The sequence below is a fragment of the Canis lupus genome, chromosome 1, assembly GCF_011100685.1.
Source record: "Canis lupus familiaris isolate Mischka breed German Shepherd chromosome 1, alternate assembly UU_Cfam_GSD_1.0, whole genome shotgun sequence".
Lineage (NCBI taxonomy): Eukaryota > Metazoa > Chordata > Mammalia > Carnivora > Canidae > Canis > Canis lupus.
Window position 1 is genome coordinate 59,395,063 of NC_049222.1, and position 17,771 is coordinate 59,412,833.

The 17,771-nt window shown below is 37.1% G+C and overlaps 1 protein-coding gene across 13 annotated transcripts in view; it reads right to left on the reverse strand.

The window, feature by feature from the left end:
• MCM9 (minichromosome maintenance 9 homologous recombination repair factor) overlaps nt 1–17,771 on the reverse strand; it is a 115,965-nt gene that overhangs the window by 90,310 nt on the left and 7,884 nt on the right. For 12 of the 13 annotated variants that reach the window (XR_005353829.1, XR_005353830.1, XM_038526654.1 and 9 more), the window contains exons 3-7: nt 13,116–13,432; nt 11,819–11,900; nt 6,098–6,298; nt 1,742–1,867; nt 166–285 (exon numbers count right to left, since the gene is read on the reverse strand). Coding sequence is in view for 11 of the 13 variants with exons in the window: in XM_038526654.1 (XP_038382582.1) it covers nt 166–285; nt 1,742–1,867; nt 6,098–6,298; nt 11,819–11,900; nt 13,116–13,432 (846 nt within the window). In the remaining 2 variants the exon portion in view is untranslated. The remainder of the gene's footprint in view (nt 1–165; nt 286–1,741; nt 1,868–6,097; nt 6,299–11,818; nt 11,901–13,115; nt 13,433–17,771) is intronic. The other variant, XM_038526651.1, reaches the window with a different exon arrangement.

Genomic DNA, 17,771 nt, shown 5'->3' on the forward strand with positions numbered 1-17,771 from the left:
TTCTTCAAGCTACAAAAGAACTGCTACATATTTTCTTTGATTTTTGGCAGTAGCTACAAAATTAGCTTGAAATTTATCCTATTTTAGGTACTTTTTATCAGGAAGAAAAAAAACTGTTAGCGTCTGTAGTAAAGTTAAATTAATCGAAATTATCATGTAAAATACCTGCACTAGTAGATCCAATTCCTGTGGTGAGCACAGATCTTGGTGTAATCTTTGCTGCATACTTGAGGAATTGAGATTTCCCTGTGCCAGGATCCCCAACCAATAAAAGATGAGATTCACCTAGGAAAAAGTTAAGTTTTACATTTCTATGAAAAGACCCATGAGTAAGTGAATTATTTTTAGTATATGTGCTGCCAAAGTGAGCACGAGTAAGTGAATTAATCAAAAAGAAAATGGTCTTCTTGGAATGCCAACACAATTTACATTTTATGCTTTTGCTGTACACTTAAGGTCACTTAAGGATTTAACTAGATAGCCTTAGAAAAGTTAACTATCATCATAAATAAATCCTTAAGTGATTTCTGAATGTGACATTTAAAATCTAAATTAATAGACTGCTATTTACAAATGTTTAGACATATATTTAACATTTTAAAAATTGGGGCCTTATAAAGTTTCTGATTTTAATCTATTTTTAAAAGCAAACTACTTGATTAAATCTTTCCATACAAGCTATACAAATATTTTATTCCATTTTTATTTAAGTATTTTTAAGTGTTCAGGACTTTATAAGTGCTTTATAGGTATCGAATTGCTATAATTCTAACAGTTAAGTGAAGACCTTTTCATTTTATGAAAATCTTAGTAATTTAATGAAATATCTACTTTAAAGTACTTATTTTCAAATGTAACATAAATGAACATATGAATATCTTGTATGTATTATCTCACTTATCAAATTTATCAAATTTATTCAGTAATATTCAAGTATTTTTACCTTAATACCTACTTAAGCTCAACATTTAGCAGAGTGCCTGCAATCAGCAGGTGATCAAAATATAAAATACACATAAACCTTACTATACTTACTATTCTATACTGTACCATATGGATTTAGAAATCTTACTAATAGCCTGCCTTGCTTATTACAATGTCCTTTTAGTCTTTGGTTATTATGACCCTCAGGTGGCCTATATATGGGCCATAATAAACCTACTGTATGCCAGATTCAGGTCAGTTAAATGTGTTAGCCGCAAAAGAGCTTTCCGCCATTTGAACATAATTATACACTTAGAGTAATCTTTGCTTGAATGTGTGACCTACAGCAGCACCTCATGGCAGATGGCACTTTTGCTACCTACCAGCAGAAGGGGAATCAGCAGGCAGATGACTGGGAGCAGCAGTCTGAGAGAAACACACTGACAGTCACAGATGGAGAGACGCTGACTTGGAGACCTTAAAAAGCACTATTTCTAATTTTTTCCTCTTGAAGACAGACTGGGAATCCAATGAAAAACATAGTAATCAAAATGTAATGATTTTATTTTGTGGCACCCTTACAGAATGGAGCAAAAATTTATATTCATCAAAAAACTTAACATTTCTTTTAGTCCTTGGAACTCTAGAAATTACCTTTTGACATTTGGATGTTAGACTAAGTATTAGACAACTGTCAGCTTTAAAAGATTATGGCTGGAAAATAAAGCTCAAGTAATTTTTATTCAGGAAAGAAAAATTCTAGCTTCTCACCTTGTATGTATTAACATTCCTCACAAAGTTTTAAGTAGGTACTAACCTCTGACCCGTGTTCCTGAAGCATCAGTCCTTTGAATCCCACCAGCCAGCACCATAGCCACAGCAAGCTTTACTAGGTACATCCCAAAAACTTGAGGGCACAAACTAGCCAGTATTTCGTTCCTTCCTAGGAAAGGCAGAAAGGTCAGATGTTACTAACAGTTTTCATGAAATCCTATCTGAAATTTCCCTTCCTATCCTAACTTCCTATAAACATACTCTGCCATCTAAAATGATCAAGAAGACTATTTCCAAATGCCTAAAAGGAGTGAATAACTGTTTTGGCCCTAAAATTCCTCTTTATCCATGACATGATAGGAAAAGTCTGCTTTTTAGTCCTTGCTATTTATTTTTAGACCTCTACTTAAGTTTCCATAAATTTATCATACTTTACAAGGGACAGAAAGCAATCTCCTTTATCCCCTCATTAAGATAATATTATCCCTTTAAAATAACACAGCACTTCTGTGCAGTAATTCCATTGCCTAAATAAAGTGAAGGTGCTTGATCTCAAACAGTAAGTCAGATTGCAGAAACCAATAATTTTTAAATACAACAGGTACTTGGAGCTCAACGGAGCTTCTTGAGAGGTGTAAGAGAAGTAAAATCAATCTACCTATGAGTCAATTCAGCGTTTGCTCTGAACAATTTGGTTAAGTCTGTTTTACCTAGGATAAGTTACCAGGGAATCAGTAATAAAAAGATTATTATAAACTACAATTCTAGTAATCTAAGCTGGAAGTCTTGGATTCTCCTAATTATGTGCTTTTTTTTTTTAAGATTTTATTTATTTTAGAGTGCACGCATCTCACCACATAAGCAGGAAGGACAGAGAGAAAGAGAATCTCAAGACTCTGCACTGAGTGTAAAGTTTGATGCAGGGCTCCATCTCCTGAGATCATGACCTAAGCCAAACCAAGAATCAGACACATAACTGACTGCACCACCCAGGTGCCCCTGGTCATGTACTTTAAATAAGAGAGTATCACTGTTTGAGTTTGTTTTCAGAAATATCAAAACATCAAATCTGAGAATCTGCCTATCCACATATAAATTAGCTATTTCATTCAATCATTGGCCCAATCAATCAGCAGGGGCTCTTAGAACCTATAATATCCTAACAAGCCTGTCCTGAGCTTGTCTTAGCTTACACGGAATTCACTGCTGTGATGGTACTCTGTATGTCTACATGCTGCCAACTTATTTGCATGTTTCAGGGACTTCCAGGTTTGTATTAATGTTTCAGAGGTAGCTCTTTTGAGGAGGAAAGTAATCGTGTAAATATTTAGCTGATTATTCCAGTTCCAGAAGCTTTTCTGCCAAAGCATTAAGGGAAAGGAAAGGGGCTTCCTCCAGAATTTATGGCCTTAAACACAAGGGCTACTTTTTGTAATGAATCAAAATTGATCCATTGGCAATACAGGCAATGATATGACCTGGGATGGCAGAAATGGTGAAGAAAGAAAACCTTTTAGTAAAATGAGGATCAAAAAAAAAAAAAAAAAAAAGAATTAGTAAATCCTGGAAGGCAGTTCATTAATTACCAGAGGGAATCCCTCCCTTTTCCTGAGGTAGAAAACCCAGAGAAAAAAGATGAAGAATATCTGGGATCTAAGCAAATAAGACCTTAAAGCAGGTATGTAAATTCTGCCCAGAATCTAGGGATTAACATTACAAAGAAAGAAGGAATAGCCCCAAAAAGTAGGTTTAGGAGTAGGCAAACTGACCTGGGAGACTTCTATGCCAGCTTTCCTGAATAAAGGTGGATTTAGTGACTGATATGCTGACAGAAAACCTATCCCAGTGGTAAAGAGCACAGGCTCTGAAGTCAGGGCCTGGATTCACATCCCAGTGCTATTACTTACTACCTGTCTGACCTTGGCAAATTTCTTAACCTCTCTGCCTCTATTTCCGTATCTGTAAAATGGTTATGATAATGGTATCTTGTAGAATTGTTGAGGATCAAAGGAGTTAATAATTGTATAGCACAGAAACAAACAATACCTGACACACTTAACTGTTAAACTATTATATTACTTGTATTACTTGTACTTATTTCTGATCTCAAGATTTTCTCACAAAAGATATACTATAAAGGCAGATCTGATACTAGAAAAAAATAAAGGGGAAGAACCATTCCCTTCAATTTGCCGTTTAAAGTTCCTTGAATCATGACAGTAGATGCTCCCATGGCTGTATCATGGAAGAGAACACATTAGAGTGACTGCTACCCCCAACCCTATCTTGCTCCCAAATTCTGATTCTAGACCATGTTTATAGTGTGTCTATGGCCTATTAGCCCACTCTTGTGGTATGGCCCTCAGTTACCCAATGAAGAGAACTTCCTAGATCTAAGATAACTGAGTCACCCCAAAATGGGTTCAGATAGCCCAACAGACTCCAATGCCTACATGTGGGTTTATAACCAGCATCTAAACACCAGGGTCAGAGAATCCCTGAGGTCACTGTAGACTGGAATAAAAAAGTCTTCAGCTTCTAGACAATACCCACAGTATCAGGTCTTAATGAAGCAGATCAACCTCTAAAAGCTGAGCAGTAAAGTAATCTCTGGCTTTAGACTAGCAAAATGAAGACACCTTTCTGGATATAGCTCCCCACCTTCACCATCCCCGTCTTCTTCCCTGCAACTAGTACATATATACTTTGATTGGTAAAGTACAATATACTGTGCTTGGGAAACTAAGAAAGCAGAATCCACTCAGACTAAAAAGAAAAATGTTGCCTCATTTTCTTTCTGTCTTCTTAACTAATGTTTCTTACAAGATCATTCATTATATTTACTTCTTCCTTTATCCAGTAAATCAGTTGTACATCCATAACTTTCTAATTAAAACAAAACAGACCCTTTTTAATTGCCAGCACAAAGTATTTCTCATGGTCTGGTTAAAACACTGTATAATACCCTTCCTTCACTTGTTACAGGAATTAATAAGAAGTGACTGTGGTCCAAGGAAGAATTACAGATTTTTGTGAGGACCTGATCCTAAGAAACAATTTTAAATAAAAAAATTCATTTAAAAATATAAATGATTCTTAAAGGGCTTGCTTAATAAAGCCACAATGTGGAGAACTTTAGTTCCTTTTGTACAGATTAGATAAAAGAATGATCAAGAACCCCCTACGTACATGCTATTTGCAGATACAAAGAAAAAAAAAAAGAATCCATCCACAAAATAAAAGCAAACAATTCATAATGAGGCAAGTAAGAACCTTACTTTGTGAATTGGTATCTGTCCAGTTCAGTATTTTATTTTGTTTTAGGATGTTATTCAGGGAGAAAGAACACAAGCAGGGGCACAAGGAGAGGGAGAGAGAATCTCAAGCAGACTCTGTGCTGAGTGTGGAGCCTGATATAGAGCTCATGACCCTGAGATTATGACCTCAGCCAAAACCAAGAGTCAGATGCTTAAGTGACTGCACCACCCAGGTACCCCAGTTCAGTATTTAAGAATAAAGTAATCAATATGAGTGAGACTTGAGGTGAAGTTTATTACAAATAGTCTATCACTGACTTGTTTAATTTTCTCAGAAGATGCCTCCAAGGAAGAATGAAAACACACATTTAAAGATTTAACTGGTATTATACCTTTGGAATTTTTAAATAAAAAATAGTCCATGAACCCAATAGCTATGATGTTTTAGTCTACATATTTTAGTGCCATAGTCATGTTTTTGCTGTGATGACAAAGCTTATTTTTTGCATCTTTCTATCTCTCATCTCTTTCCTACTGATTGCATACTTCAAAATCTTTAGCTAAGGGATGCCTGGGTGGCTCAGTGGCTGAGCATCTGCCTTTGGCTCAGGTCATGATCCTGGGGTCCTGGGATGGAGTCCTACATCAGGCTCCCCACAGGGAACGTGCTTCTCCCTCTGCCTAGTTCTCTGCCCCTCTCTATGTGTCTCTCATGAATAAATAAGTAAAATCTCTTTTAAAAAAATCTTTAGCTAAAATAGGGTGAAGTTGTCTTTATTATCTAAGTACATCAGAAAAGGAATAAAGCTTTAATAGAATTAGGTTTCATAGTAGGATGTGTTTTGCCTATGTAAGGATGAATTGTATATTTGATTGGTTAAGGGAGAAAACTGGCAGTACAAGAGACATCTAAAATAACAGAAGTGGAAGATGACTTGTAATCCAGCCTTGATTTTCCAAAAAGATTTATAACTGAAAAGACTATACCAGAAAAGGGCCCTTCAAAAGGAAACTATGGCTACAAGTACTGATGAATTCTGCCACCCTTTGAATTCAGCCATTGAGTTTTGCAGCATGTAAGGCCCCTCCTAATCACAGACCTCATATTTAACTACTGAATGAAATGCCATTAAATCACAAACCTGCAAAGGGATCACTCTTATAGGATTCCCAAAAATCTTCAAATTCCTTTTGGACCTCCTCATCCATGACGATTCCTGCAGACTGCTCATTATTTACTTGGACGTAATTGGCTTTCAAGACTATCTCCACTTCACAGCGCACATCTTGCTGAAAGGGCTTCCACCGTTGCATTACAACTCCGTAAATAGTGAGATCATCACCTAGGGAAGAGCACCAAGTAGCAGCAAAGTCCAGGAGTAGCACACTGCTTGCTGGGCACAGGCTTGCATGGCAAAGATCCGGAAATAAATAAACCACTCTCCTACACTCAATGAATGGTAAACACGCATCTAGAAAACAATCTGGAGGCAAAGGAACACCACAGATTTCCTACTTTTTCTTTCTTCTTCTTCTTTTTTTTTTTTTTTTTTTTTGGGTACAGGCACTTATATCTGCATAGCCAAAAGCTAAAGTCGGCATTTTTATTTTTCTTAATCTGCACCATGATAATCATACCAGATTATCACCCTTCACTGGAAAAATAACTTATTGGATGATTTATTCATTCTTACTATATTGGATGAAATGTCCATCCTCTCATAATCCCTAACCATACAGTTCTCATTTAAAGAATAGGCAGGAGCTACAGCTAGAAGGTTAGACTATGATCAGTTTGGTATCAGGAAAGGAGACAGTCTTGTGATAACTGACAGTAGTTTTAGTTTCTTATATATTAGTTTTTACCTTATCACCTTTACTGATATTTTACTTATTGCCTAAAAAAAACCCAGATGAATGAACTAAGAATAAGAAGTAAGTAAATGCCTGTTCTACTTCAAAGCCCTTTTCCATAAACTATGAAAACAGAAGATAAATACTGCCTGTTCCTTCTTGGTTTCTTCACACCTAAAGAAACTCTCCTATTCCTAGGGAGCAGAATATTTAACTTCTACAGGTTTCCCTAAGAGGTCTTGGGTAGTTTATGGGCACATTCTCCAAACACTTAACATCTGTGCTTATTATTACATACAATTCAGTGCATCAATTAACGGGTATATATGAATGAATGGTTGGCATTCAGTATTTTGGTGTTAGAGAAAAGGGAGCCCCAAGAAGAAAAGATGGTCCTAGTTCTCAAAATCTTGTTGAATAGAAGATGTTGGACATACCCCAAATCCAATCTGGTATTTATAATTTGTGCAACAAACAGCGTCTCTGAACTGACAAGTCTTCACATCCAAGCTTGTGTCAAATACATGATATTTGCTGATGCAAAATGCCTCTCTAAATATCAATAGCAATGTATAATCTGCAGAACTTTTGATTTTCTGAAGAAAAACATTCTGTAAATGCTAAACGCATGAAGAAACTGGTGGTAGCAATTACAGGATAGAAAGATTTCTAGCCAGAAGCAACTTTGTAACAAATGGTGACAAATTCAGTAGGTGCTCTGCATGTGTTTTCAAGATCTTTGGAAGACACTGCTTGGATGGTTTTCAAACCAAATCAAGATAGTGATCATTTACTATATTGTTTGTCCCCCATTTTTAGATGAAAACAACTGGGGTAACCTTTCTATGAGCACTTAGAACAGTCCTTTACTGTCATTTTAATGGATTATACTTAAGTTGTTTCTAAATTAGTCAAATAAGAAACAACCTTTAGATATAGCACCCACAAATAATCTGACTTGTGATAATATGGAAATGTAGAGTACTGAAGAATGGCCAAGAGCACTGATCTCCTCAGATTTGGGTTCAGATCCCAGCTCCACAATTCACTCATTTATATCCTTGGGCAAATTATCTAAATTTGTTGAGCCTATGCTTTGACCTACAATAATGGGAACAGTTTTATCACGGAACCACAGTGAAAATTAAGTCAGATGATGTTTGTAAATTACTTCATACAATATGTAGAATATAAGAAGCACTCAACAGCTAAATATTAGCTGTTACTATACTTTAACTTTTCTGTAGTAAAAGTTATAAACGATGTTATTTGCAGGAAGCTAAGATTTTTGCTTTTATATAATCTTATCTCTTTGTCCTGCTCTGTCTTCGGCAGCTTATTTACCACTCAGCTACCCACATTCGGACCCATTTCTGATCTCCTGCTGCACTGGCAGTTATCAGGACACAACTTATTACTCTGCATGTGTCAGACTGGGGTTCCCAACCAGAATGTAAATTTCTGAAGGGCAAGGATTATGACATTTATCTTTTGATTCCCACAGAGGTTTGTAGCTATGGATAAATGAAAAAAGCACCGTTGACAGACTGCTTCCACCCATTATTATTAGTGACATGTGAAAGAAAAATAGCTTTAGATTTTTCACTGAAGAATTCAGTTTAGATGAACTGCATAAAAACATCTTTATTTTCCAACAAAGGGTACTTTCATGTTCAGGCTAAGCTTATATAAGCACTACTTTGCTGATCCACATATCATAGGTTTTGATTAAAATCTAGAGTCCTATATGAAAAAAGTACTTTACACAGCCTGGTCCATTCAGCAGGCAATCCACGATCACAGTTATTTTCATGGAGAATCGTTTAGACAATGATAAACTGTTAATATCTATATATAATATATATATTTATATATATATAAACTTAATATATTTGATATATTTGATATTATAAATTTCAAACTATGGGTTGGTGATTCTTGGGTGGATGGGGGCAGTCTTGGTTCTAGATAATGAACTCTTCCATAGGTATTTGCCTCATCATTTTTTTTAAAGATTTCATTTTATTCATAGACACAGAAAGAGAGAGGCAGAGACACAGGCAGAGGGAGAAGCAGGCTCCATGCAGGGAGCCCGACGTGGGACTCTGATCCCTGGTCTCCAGGACCACACCCCAGGCTGCAGGCGGCGCCAAACCGCTGCGCCACCGGGGCTGCCCTTGCCTCATCATTTTAATGAAATGGTAGCTCAGTAAATATTTCATAAATGAGGCATCTGGAAAAATCTAGAGTTAGAAAAGGAAACGATGGAATTTGGAGAAATGATCTGTCTGGTAGGCGAGAACAGGGATGCAGAAGTAAGAGGTTAGATATACCTGTTTCTGCCAGGGGACACATTTGTGCTTTGTGTTTTCTATACAGATTAAGGGTGAGTGAGATTAAGGTGTGAGTGAGAACAGGAAATACCTTATAGCAGGGAATGTTGAGGTGAATTAAGAAACAACTGTTGATGCTTAGTTTAAGATTACCAACCATTTCCACTTTCTGACCCACCTTCAATGCAATTTAAATGTTAAACAGCAACTGGAAATTCCTAGGGAAATAGTGAAAGCAACCGTTTTAAAGTTACTTGGAATAAGAAGAGAGAAAGAATAAACTCATATCTTTTTCACAGACAAAGGTCGGTCAAGGACTGGGAATGTGTATTGGGAGCAGAACATGCTGGCTTTAGGGGGACAGGTTGTCATCTGTCTTTTCTAGGGGTAGAAAGAGTAGCTTCAGAGAAGCTGACTCAAGTTTTGCAGTTCCAGACAACCTTTTTTGGATCAAAGTTCTGTAAATCCAAAAGATTTTTAAACTCCATACTAGAGTCTTTAGTGCCTGTCAGTTCTGGTAAAAGTTTCTGATTAACTTTCAGATTATTACTTTGAAGGCAATCTGCTTGGTGTCTGAGATCTTTACTGTTAGCTGACCAATGCGCCATGTAAATTTTATAGCCCTAGCCCCTACCAACAACTGAAAAAAGCTCCCTTTATTCTTATTCTTTTTGCATTATATATGTAAAATAACACCATCACATTGGTTTAAAAAACACACCAAATTTTATTAATATCTCACGATATTTAAATGTTACTGCAGAGACAGAATAGTATTTACTCTCCTGAGCAACACTGATTTACAAAACCTCCCAACATCTTAATTTTTCTTTTTTTTTTTTAAAGATTTTATTATTTTTTTTTGAGAGAGAGAGAAGGGAAAAGGGGAGAGGAAGGCAGAGAGAACGTGAGAGAGAGCACACAAGCAGAGGGAGGGAGAAGTAGACTACCACTGAGCAGGGAGCCTGATGTGGGGCTCAATCTCAGGACCCTGGGATCATGACCCGAGCCAAAGGCAGACACTTAACAGACTGAGCCACTCAGGCACCCCACATCTTAATTTTTCCAATAAAATTCTTCCTTACCACTTTTGTAAAAATAATTTAAAAATTCAATGCAGAACACTTCTATACATAGAAGCTGATATTAATCCTTGCCCTTCCACAGGACTTTTTCTTTTTCTTTTTTTTTTTTTTTCCAGATTTCATTTATTTATTCTAGAGAAAGAAAAAGAGAGCACAAGCAAGGAGCAGAACAGAGGGGTAGGGAGAAGATAATCTCTAGCAGATTCCACCCTGAGTGCAGAGCCCAATTTGGGGCTCAATCCCACAACTGTGAGATCATGGCCTGAGCTGAAACCAACAGTCAGATACTCAACTGACTGAGTCACCCAGGCTCTCTTTCCACAGATACTTTTGATTCCTTCTCCCCGGTGAGAAGAGAATAGGCAGGGGAAGATGAGTTGAGATGGGGCAAAAGAGAGCTAATGAGCTGTCTAGTCAGCCTCAAGATCAAAATATAACCAAGAACGACATCATAATAACCCCTTCTGGAGCCCTTAGATCTCCAGAACAGGCTCTGAAGCTCATAGTCTTTGACTTGTCTGCAACATTGTAATCATCCAGACCAACTGCCATCATAAGGCATAAGTCACTAACAAGATGCTGTATACCCTCTGCTTGATTGTCTCTGAAAAAAAGAAACTCAACCATTATCTGCGTCCCGTGGTGGACACCTTATATTATTAGATATGGAGTCAAAATCTACCTTCTGGAGCTTCAGCCTACCGAAATCCAATAGTATCTTCTGTAACTATAATTCCATCTCTGTATGACAACCTTCCAATTAATGAAAAGTTGGCTGTCATGTCCTTCCTGAGGCTTCTCTGTGATAAATACCCACAGTTCTTTTCAGTATGGTTTTAAGTTCCTTTCCAATTTGGGCAATTGGCCAATGAAAACACTGAGAACCCTCAGAGGACAAAATCAATGTGACTCCTGTAGTGCTGTCACCAGCACAGAGGAAAGAAGAACAATCACTTCCTTTCTTCTAGGTAGCAATAAGAGTACAAGAGCATCTGACAGGGATCCCTGGGTGGCGCAGCGGTTTGGCGCCTGCCTTTGGCCCAGGGTGTGATCCTGGAGACCCAGGATCGAATCCCACATCAGGCTCCCGTTGCATGGAGCCTGCTTCTCCCTCTGCCTGTGTCTCTGCCTCTCTCTCTCTCTGTGAGACTATCATAAATAAATAAAAATTAAAAAAAAAAAAAAAAGAGCATCTGACAGAGTCATACGTCCGATCCATTTTACTTAATTCCTCACTAAATCTGCTACAATCTTTAAAGCTGATGCTGTTAGGCAAGCATATACTGAAGAGACTCCTGGATGTCAGTGGACTTGGGTTCATGTTCTAGTTCTGCCCCTTATTCTCCAAGTGACCTTGGGCAAGTCAGGTTCTTCATTTACAAAACAAGTGGCTGAACTGGACTGCTAAGCTACTGGCCCAGCTTCTTCCCTGTTATGTATCACCTCCTGCCTCTATGCCAGTTTCTATTCTCAAGGTGAGCAATTAAGCCTCTACAGTCATTTCCCAGTGCTCTTGGGAAAATAAAAAGTGGCTTTTTCCTAATCAGCACTTTAGGACATCTTACATAGGTTAGCAAAAGTTAATTCTCACCAGATTTGCAACTGTCTACTAAATCATCTTCCAGGATAACCTTCATAGATCGTGGAATACTTCCAACAGACAGCCTTTGTACCTAGCAAGGAAAAGCAGATACATTCTGAGTATGCTTAAATACATGCTAAGTATTCAGAAGCTAGCAGTTCTTGAAATTACTGTTTTCTATTTCCCTGGTATTATCATACAATTCAATTATGATGGGGATTTACAGAATTTTCTTGAAAACTGTGCCTACTATCCATTTATAAACTAAAACTAGAGTAAAATAAAAACACCATTACAGAAAATATCTCGAAATGTAATCTACCTTGTAGATGGTCAAAATAAACGTATACTCCATGATTAAGTAGAATAACAAAATTACTTATCTAGACAAGACATGTAGTTCTTTCCTCTGCAGTTGTAAGACCTAGGACAAATCACTGTTCCTTAGTGACAGAACCCTGGTTTTAGTCCATGTGGACATGTACCCAGTAAAAAGACTGTATTTCCCAGGCTACTCTGCCCCTGGGTATACTCATATGGTACTATGACTAAGCTCTGGCCAAAGAAATACAAGTAGACCTGCCCGGGGAGACTTCAAGGAAGACTACTCGAATGGAGACTTGGGGTAGATGACTGATGCTCTCATCTGTCCTTCCCTCTCCCTGCTCCTTGACTAGCATACGGCAGTGACAGAGTTGTAAACTACCATCCTGGACTAAGAATAGTGGCCATGTGTTAAGAATGGTGTAGAAAGATAGCAGTTTGAGTCCTCAACACTGAATATGCCTTTAAGTAGCAAGTAAAGGAAAAGCCGGCATACTCTCAGTGTTAAAGTGTCTACGTATGTCTCATTTGACACGGCATATAAAATCAGGCCTAAACCCCAAATCCTGACCACTCTAATGTTTAATAATCACTTAAACCCATTTAATTTTCTCCTATCCCTTAAATACAGCTTATCTGAACTTCTTAAATATTCCCTTAATTTTAACATAATTATTAAGCCATTCTACAACCCTCTCACCAATGTTCTCTATACAGAGATGATTAGGGCGCTTGATGAGATGAGCACTGGGTGTTATGCTATATGTTGGCAAATCGAACTCCAATAAAAAAAATATACAAAAATAAATAAATAAATAAAAAAAAATTGCATGACTCTAAAGACTGAATTCTGATGTATGGGCAACACACATCCCATGTGTAATCCTGTATGCGTTCCCTATCCTGGTAATTTGCCCAGAGCTAAAAAGGTTGACCTTCAGCTTCTTCAAAGTTGGTTTTGTTTTTTCATTTGATCATTTACCTGTTCCTGAATTTTGATTTCCTGATAATCTCTACACCTCACTGGAGATGAAGACAAGCCTGAGAGGCAAGTGAATTTGGAAGAATCACAGCCCTCCAAGCTTGGGCAGGAGGACGGCCGGCAGAAGGTATAGTACTGCTCAAAGTCAGCCTTGACCACAAATACATGTTTGCATTTGTTACACATGTAATCCCGCTCAAATTCCAGGATCTTCACCAGACTTGTTCGAATCACTGTCCCAGTGACAGATAAAAAGTGTCCCACATCTTTGGTTTTAGGGATGTGCTCCCTCACCAGCTCAGGACAAACAGGCAAACCTGATGGAGAAAAACAACAACAAAACCATATCAACTTATTATCTTGGAATTTGACTCCATAGAATATATTCTTCTTATATTTCCTGGCGGAGAAGGTATAATTTCAGGAAAAAAAAAATTGAGTTTGACTTAAGAAAAAAGAAATCAGATAAACTCAATTAAGAAAATAGAAAAGGATTTTTTAAATAAAGATGATCAGTGGACTCTTTTTAAAAGTACATATCCGGATGACATAATAATAACCAGGATTAAAAGAAAAAAAAAAGGACTGATTTTCATTAAAAGGGCTGAATAGAATCTACAGTAATTGTAACCTCATTCAACAAAAAAACATACTGCCACATGCAACACATAAAATCAACTGATGACTGAATAAACCACAAAGCTAACTGATAAAGGGAGGGTAGCATAATGACAGAGCCCCACAGTGCTAGAAGGCTATTCCTTTTTTAGGTTCAGAATTCATTAATACATAAATCTATTTCCAAGCCTTGAATTACCTAGAGGTTTAACCACAGCAGCACCATTTTATCCCTTAAAAAACATGTTTTTCACCATTAATAAACAGGCAACTTCTTAAAAGGTACAAAATACCAAAGAAAATTCTTAGTAGGAATGCCCACTTTCGGGGCACCTGGGTGGCTCAGGTCATGATCCTGAAATCCTGAGATGGAGTTGCAAGTGCCTGTATCAGGCTCCCACAAGGGAGCCTGCCTCTCCCTTTGCCTATGCCTATGTCTCTACCTATCTCTCTCATGAATAAATAAAATCTTAAAAAAAAAAAAAAGGAATCCCCACCTTCTCATGTTTGGCTACCATGCATCACTGGAGTACAGAAATGCTGCCTATGATGGTCAAAGGCTGCCTTCTAACAGGTTTATAAGGCAGCAGCATTTGTTACACTGGTTGTAACAAATGAACCCGTGGTCCATTGTCTTGTCCTCAGAATTTAGCAGCTCTGAAATCTGGTAAAGGTGCACCTGGAAGATGGATCTACTACATTTGCCACGCTCTGAGAAAGAGCCATAATAGTTACAATTATACTTTAAGTTTCTATGGCCAGCACATTTTCTTCCTATTGGTAGATCTATTCTGAAAACCAAATAACAGTAATAATAAGGTAGTTTGTGAATTATGAAACTAAAGGGGGAAAAAATCAAATCAGTGACATGAACTGTATGCTTAAGGCATGAGACTACATCTGGTGTTACAGATTACAAGTCTACAGACTTAAATTTTCTTTTGATGGCTGAGACTCTCTCTGTATACTGTATATTGTATTAACAAGGTAAGCACTGCCGATTATTTGCCACTATAACTTCTTTTCCTATCCAAGGCTGACCCCAGGGCTGACAAGTGTGGTATCACATGCATAAGAATAGACAGGTTGGACCTGGATTAGATACTTTATCCATTAAAAATATCCATTCTATTAATTTCTTGTTGATTTCAGGCACCTCTTAATTCAGCTGTGGGTAGCTAAATGTTGAACTATACTGATACAATCGAGTAAAAGCCTTACCAGCAACCAAAACGTCTCATTAAAGACAGGTCTTGTTCTCATGCCCAACACTACTTATGTTTTAGTTTCTATCACAGAATGGTAAGAAAGAAATGACCAAATGGAAAGCCTTTTTATTGGGTCTTAACTGGAATGTATATTATGGCAATCCTTAACACTGCTTTAGAGATTCTGTTACCTTTCTTTTGCTCCCCACATGAATATATTTTCAAAACTGAGTTATAATTTGCATTCCATAAGTTCCCTCTTTTAACACGTATAATTCAGTGGTTATTAGTATATTCACAAGGCTATACAACCATCACCACTAATTTCAGAATATTTTTATCACTTCAGAAAGAAACCCTGTACTCGGTAGTGGTCACTCCCCACTCCCTTACTCCCAGCCTTGGTCAACCACTAAGCTGCTATCTCTATGGTAAATCTATTTTGGACATTTCATATACTGTAAGTGGCCTTTTGTGTCTGGCTTCCTTCACTTAGCATAATGTTTCCAAGATTCATCTATGTCGTTACATGTATCCATACTTCATTACTCTTTAAGGCTAAATATTCCACGGTATGGATATGCCACATATTCTTTATTCATTCATCAACTGATGAACATTTGGATTGCTTACACTTTTTGGCTGTTATAGTGCTGCTACAAACATTCATGTTCAAGTTTTTGTTGGATTATCTGTTTTCAATTTTCTTGGGCATATACCTAGGAGTGGAATTACTGAGTCATATAATTACATATACTTTTTGAAACAATTTTATTTTTGCACTTGCAAAAAAAGTCACTAAGTGTTCTCTAATGTAAGTATAGAGAGGATGGAAAAATAGCATTATTCAAATGGGAAATAAGATTATTACTCCAAATTCCTTCATGAAGAAAGACAAAATCTACCAACAAGTACTCCTAAGAAAAATGAGCAAAGTAAAAAGAATAGGAAAAAAAAAGGATTAAGAAAACTTATTTTAACAGCTGTCTAGGTTTTTTTCAGTATCCATTCTCTCTTCCTAGGCCCCTAAAAAATATCATTTTTGCATCCAATTTCTACTCCTCTCATTTTAGTTCTGTTTCAGATGCAAAGTGATTGTTCAGTTTAAATTATATTATTAATATATTAGAACTTAAGAAAAACTAAAATCACAAGAAGCAGGTTGTAGAAAGTGTTGCGTTACTCTGATGGCTTGCATAACTGCAGATAAAAACTATAGACTGCCTAGTGTTAATTTAGCAGTCTTTGGATATTTAATATGATGAAATCCTATGTAACTGATGAAAACTCACATAGTTGTTTAGATAGATGTTCGCTATCTCTGGCTTATAAATTTTGCATTGAAAACAGTCGTAAGTGTAATTTTATTGCAGTTTTTTCCTAGAAAGCGATTTTTAACTTGGTATTATCTCATTGTACATAGTACTTTAGAATAGAAAAATAAAATCCCCTACCTTCATTGCTTCTGTAGTAATCCAGAAAGAAGTAACAAAGGCCTAACTTCAAACCTCCTCTGCATATAATCCTTCCATTGCTGCCTACAGATCTAAGAATAAGGCACCAATTCTGTACTGGACTACAGGGCCTTCCTCTCATACCAACTACTCTAATCACTCACTCACTTACATATAGTTGTCTCCTTTGCCTCAACACTCTCCTCCCGACCTGCTCCTCAAAAATGTCCACACAAAGAAACAATATAGAGGTTAAGAAGATAGAGTCTAAAGCCAGCTTTGAGTCACAGCTCTATTACTTACTAGCTATGTGACCTTGGTTAACTTATAACTTCTCATATTTTCCTTCTATAAAATGGCAAAAACCATAAAACCTACCTCATAGGTCATAGGATTAAAATAATTCATATATGTAAAGTTTCTTAGAATAGCACCTTACCTATAGCAAACACTAAACATTAGTTCTTAATACATGATTACTATCATTTTTCCTCCCTAAAAGATCAGCTTCAATATAATTTTCTTAATAAAATCTTTTCTTAACCCACTTCAGGTTAAATTTTCTCTTTTATGTGCTTTAACACAACTGTTCCTCTCCTTCATACCACTTACTGCAATTTATTATTTTTAAAGATTATATTTATTTATTCAACAGAGAGAAAGCATAAGCAGGGGAACATCAGCAGGCAGCGGCAGAGGGAGAGGAGGCTCCCTGCTAAGCAAGGAGCTCAATGGGGGAGACTGACCCCAGGACCCTGGGATCATGACCTGAGCGGAAGGCAGATGCTCAACTGAGCCCCCCAGGTATCCCCCACTTACTGCAATTTATTATGCTTCCACACTAGAAATAAATTCCAGAGAATCAGGATTGAGGTAGATTTTATTCACCACTCTTATTAGACTAAGCACCATGCTTTAGAAGATACTTGAGAGAAAGATGAAAGGCAAGGCTAGAAAGTGGGGGGATAGATATGAGAGATTAAGGATACTGTGTTAGCTTCGAGATCAATTAGAGATAAGGGATGAAGAGGAGGGTGAAATTTAGAGTGACTCTCAGTTCTCTGGTTCTATTAACAAGAAATTCTGCAAGCTACATAGTAATCAATCAGTAAATACCTATTGAAAGAAAAAGGAAATACCACTTTCGGTTGGAGTGGGGCACAGAGAGTAAAATCATTACACTTTTCAATCACTGAGTTTGCAAGAAGAGATTTAGTATGAGACATTTGATAAGAATGGTGATATTTGGATACAGAGCTTAAGAGACAGATTCTGGCTAAAATTAAGGAAAAAAATAGAGTCGGCATTTGTTTCTACATAGGTGGCAGCTGAAGCTCAGGTTTGGGATAGAGACCACCCTATGAGAGTGTAGGATC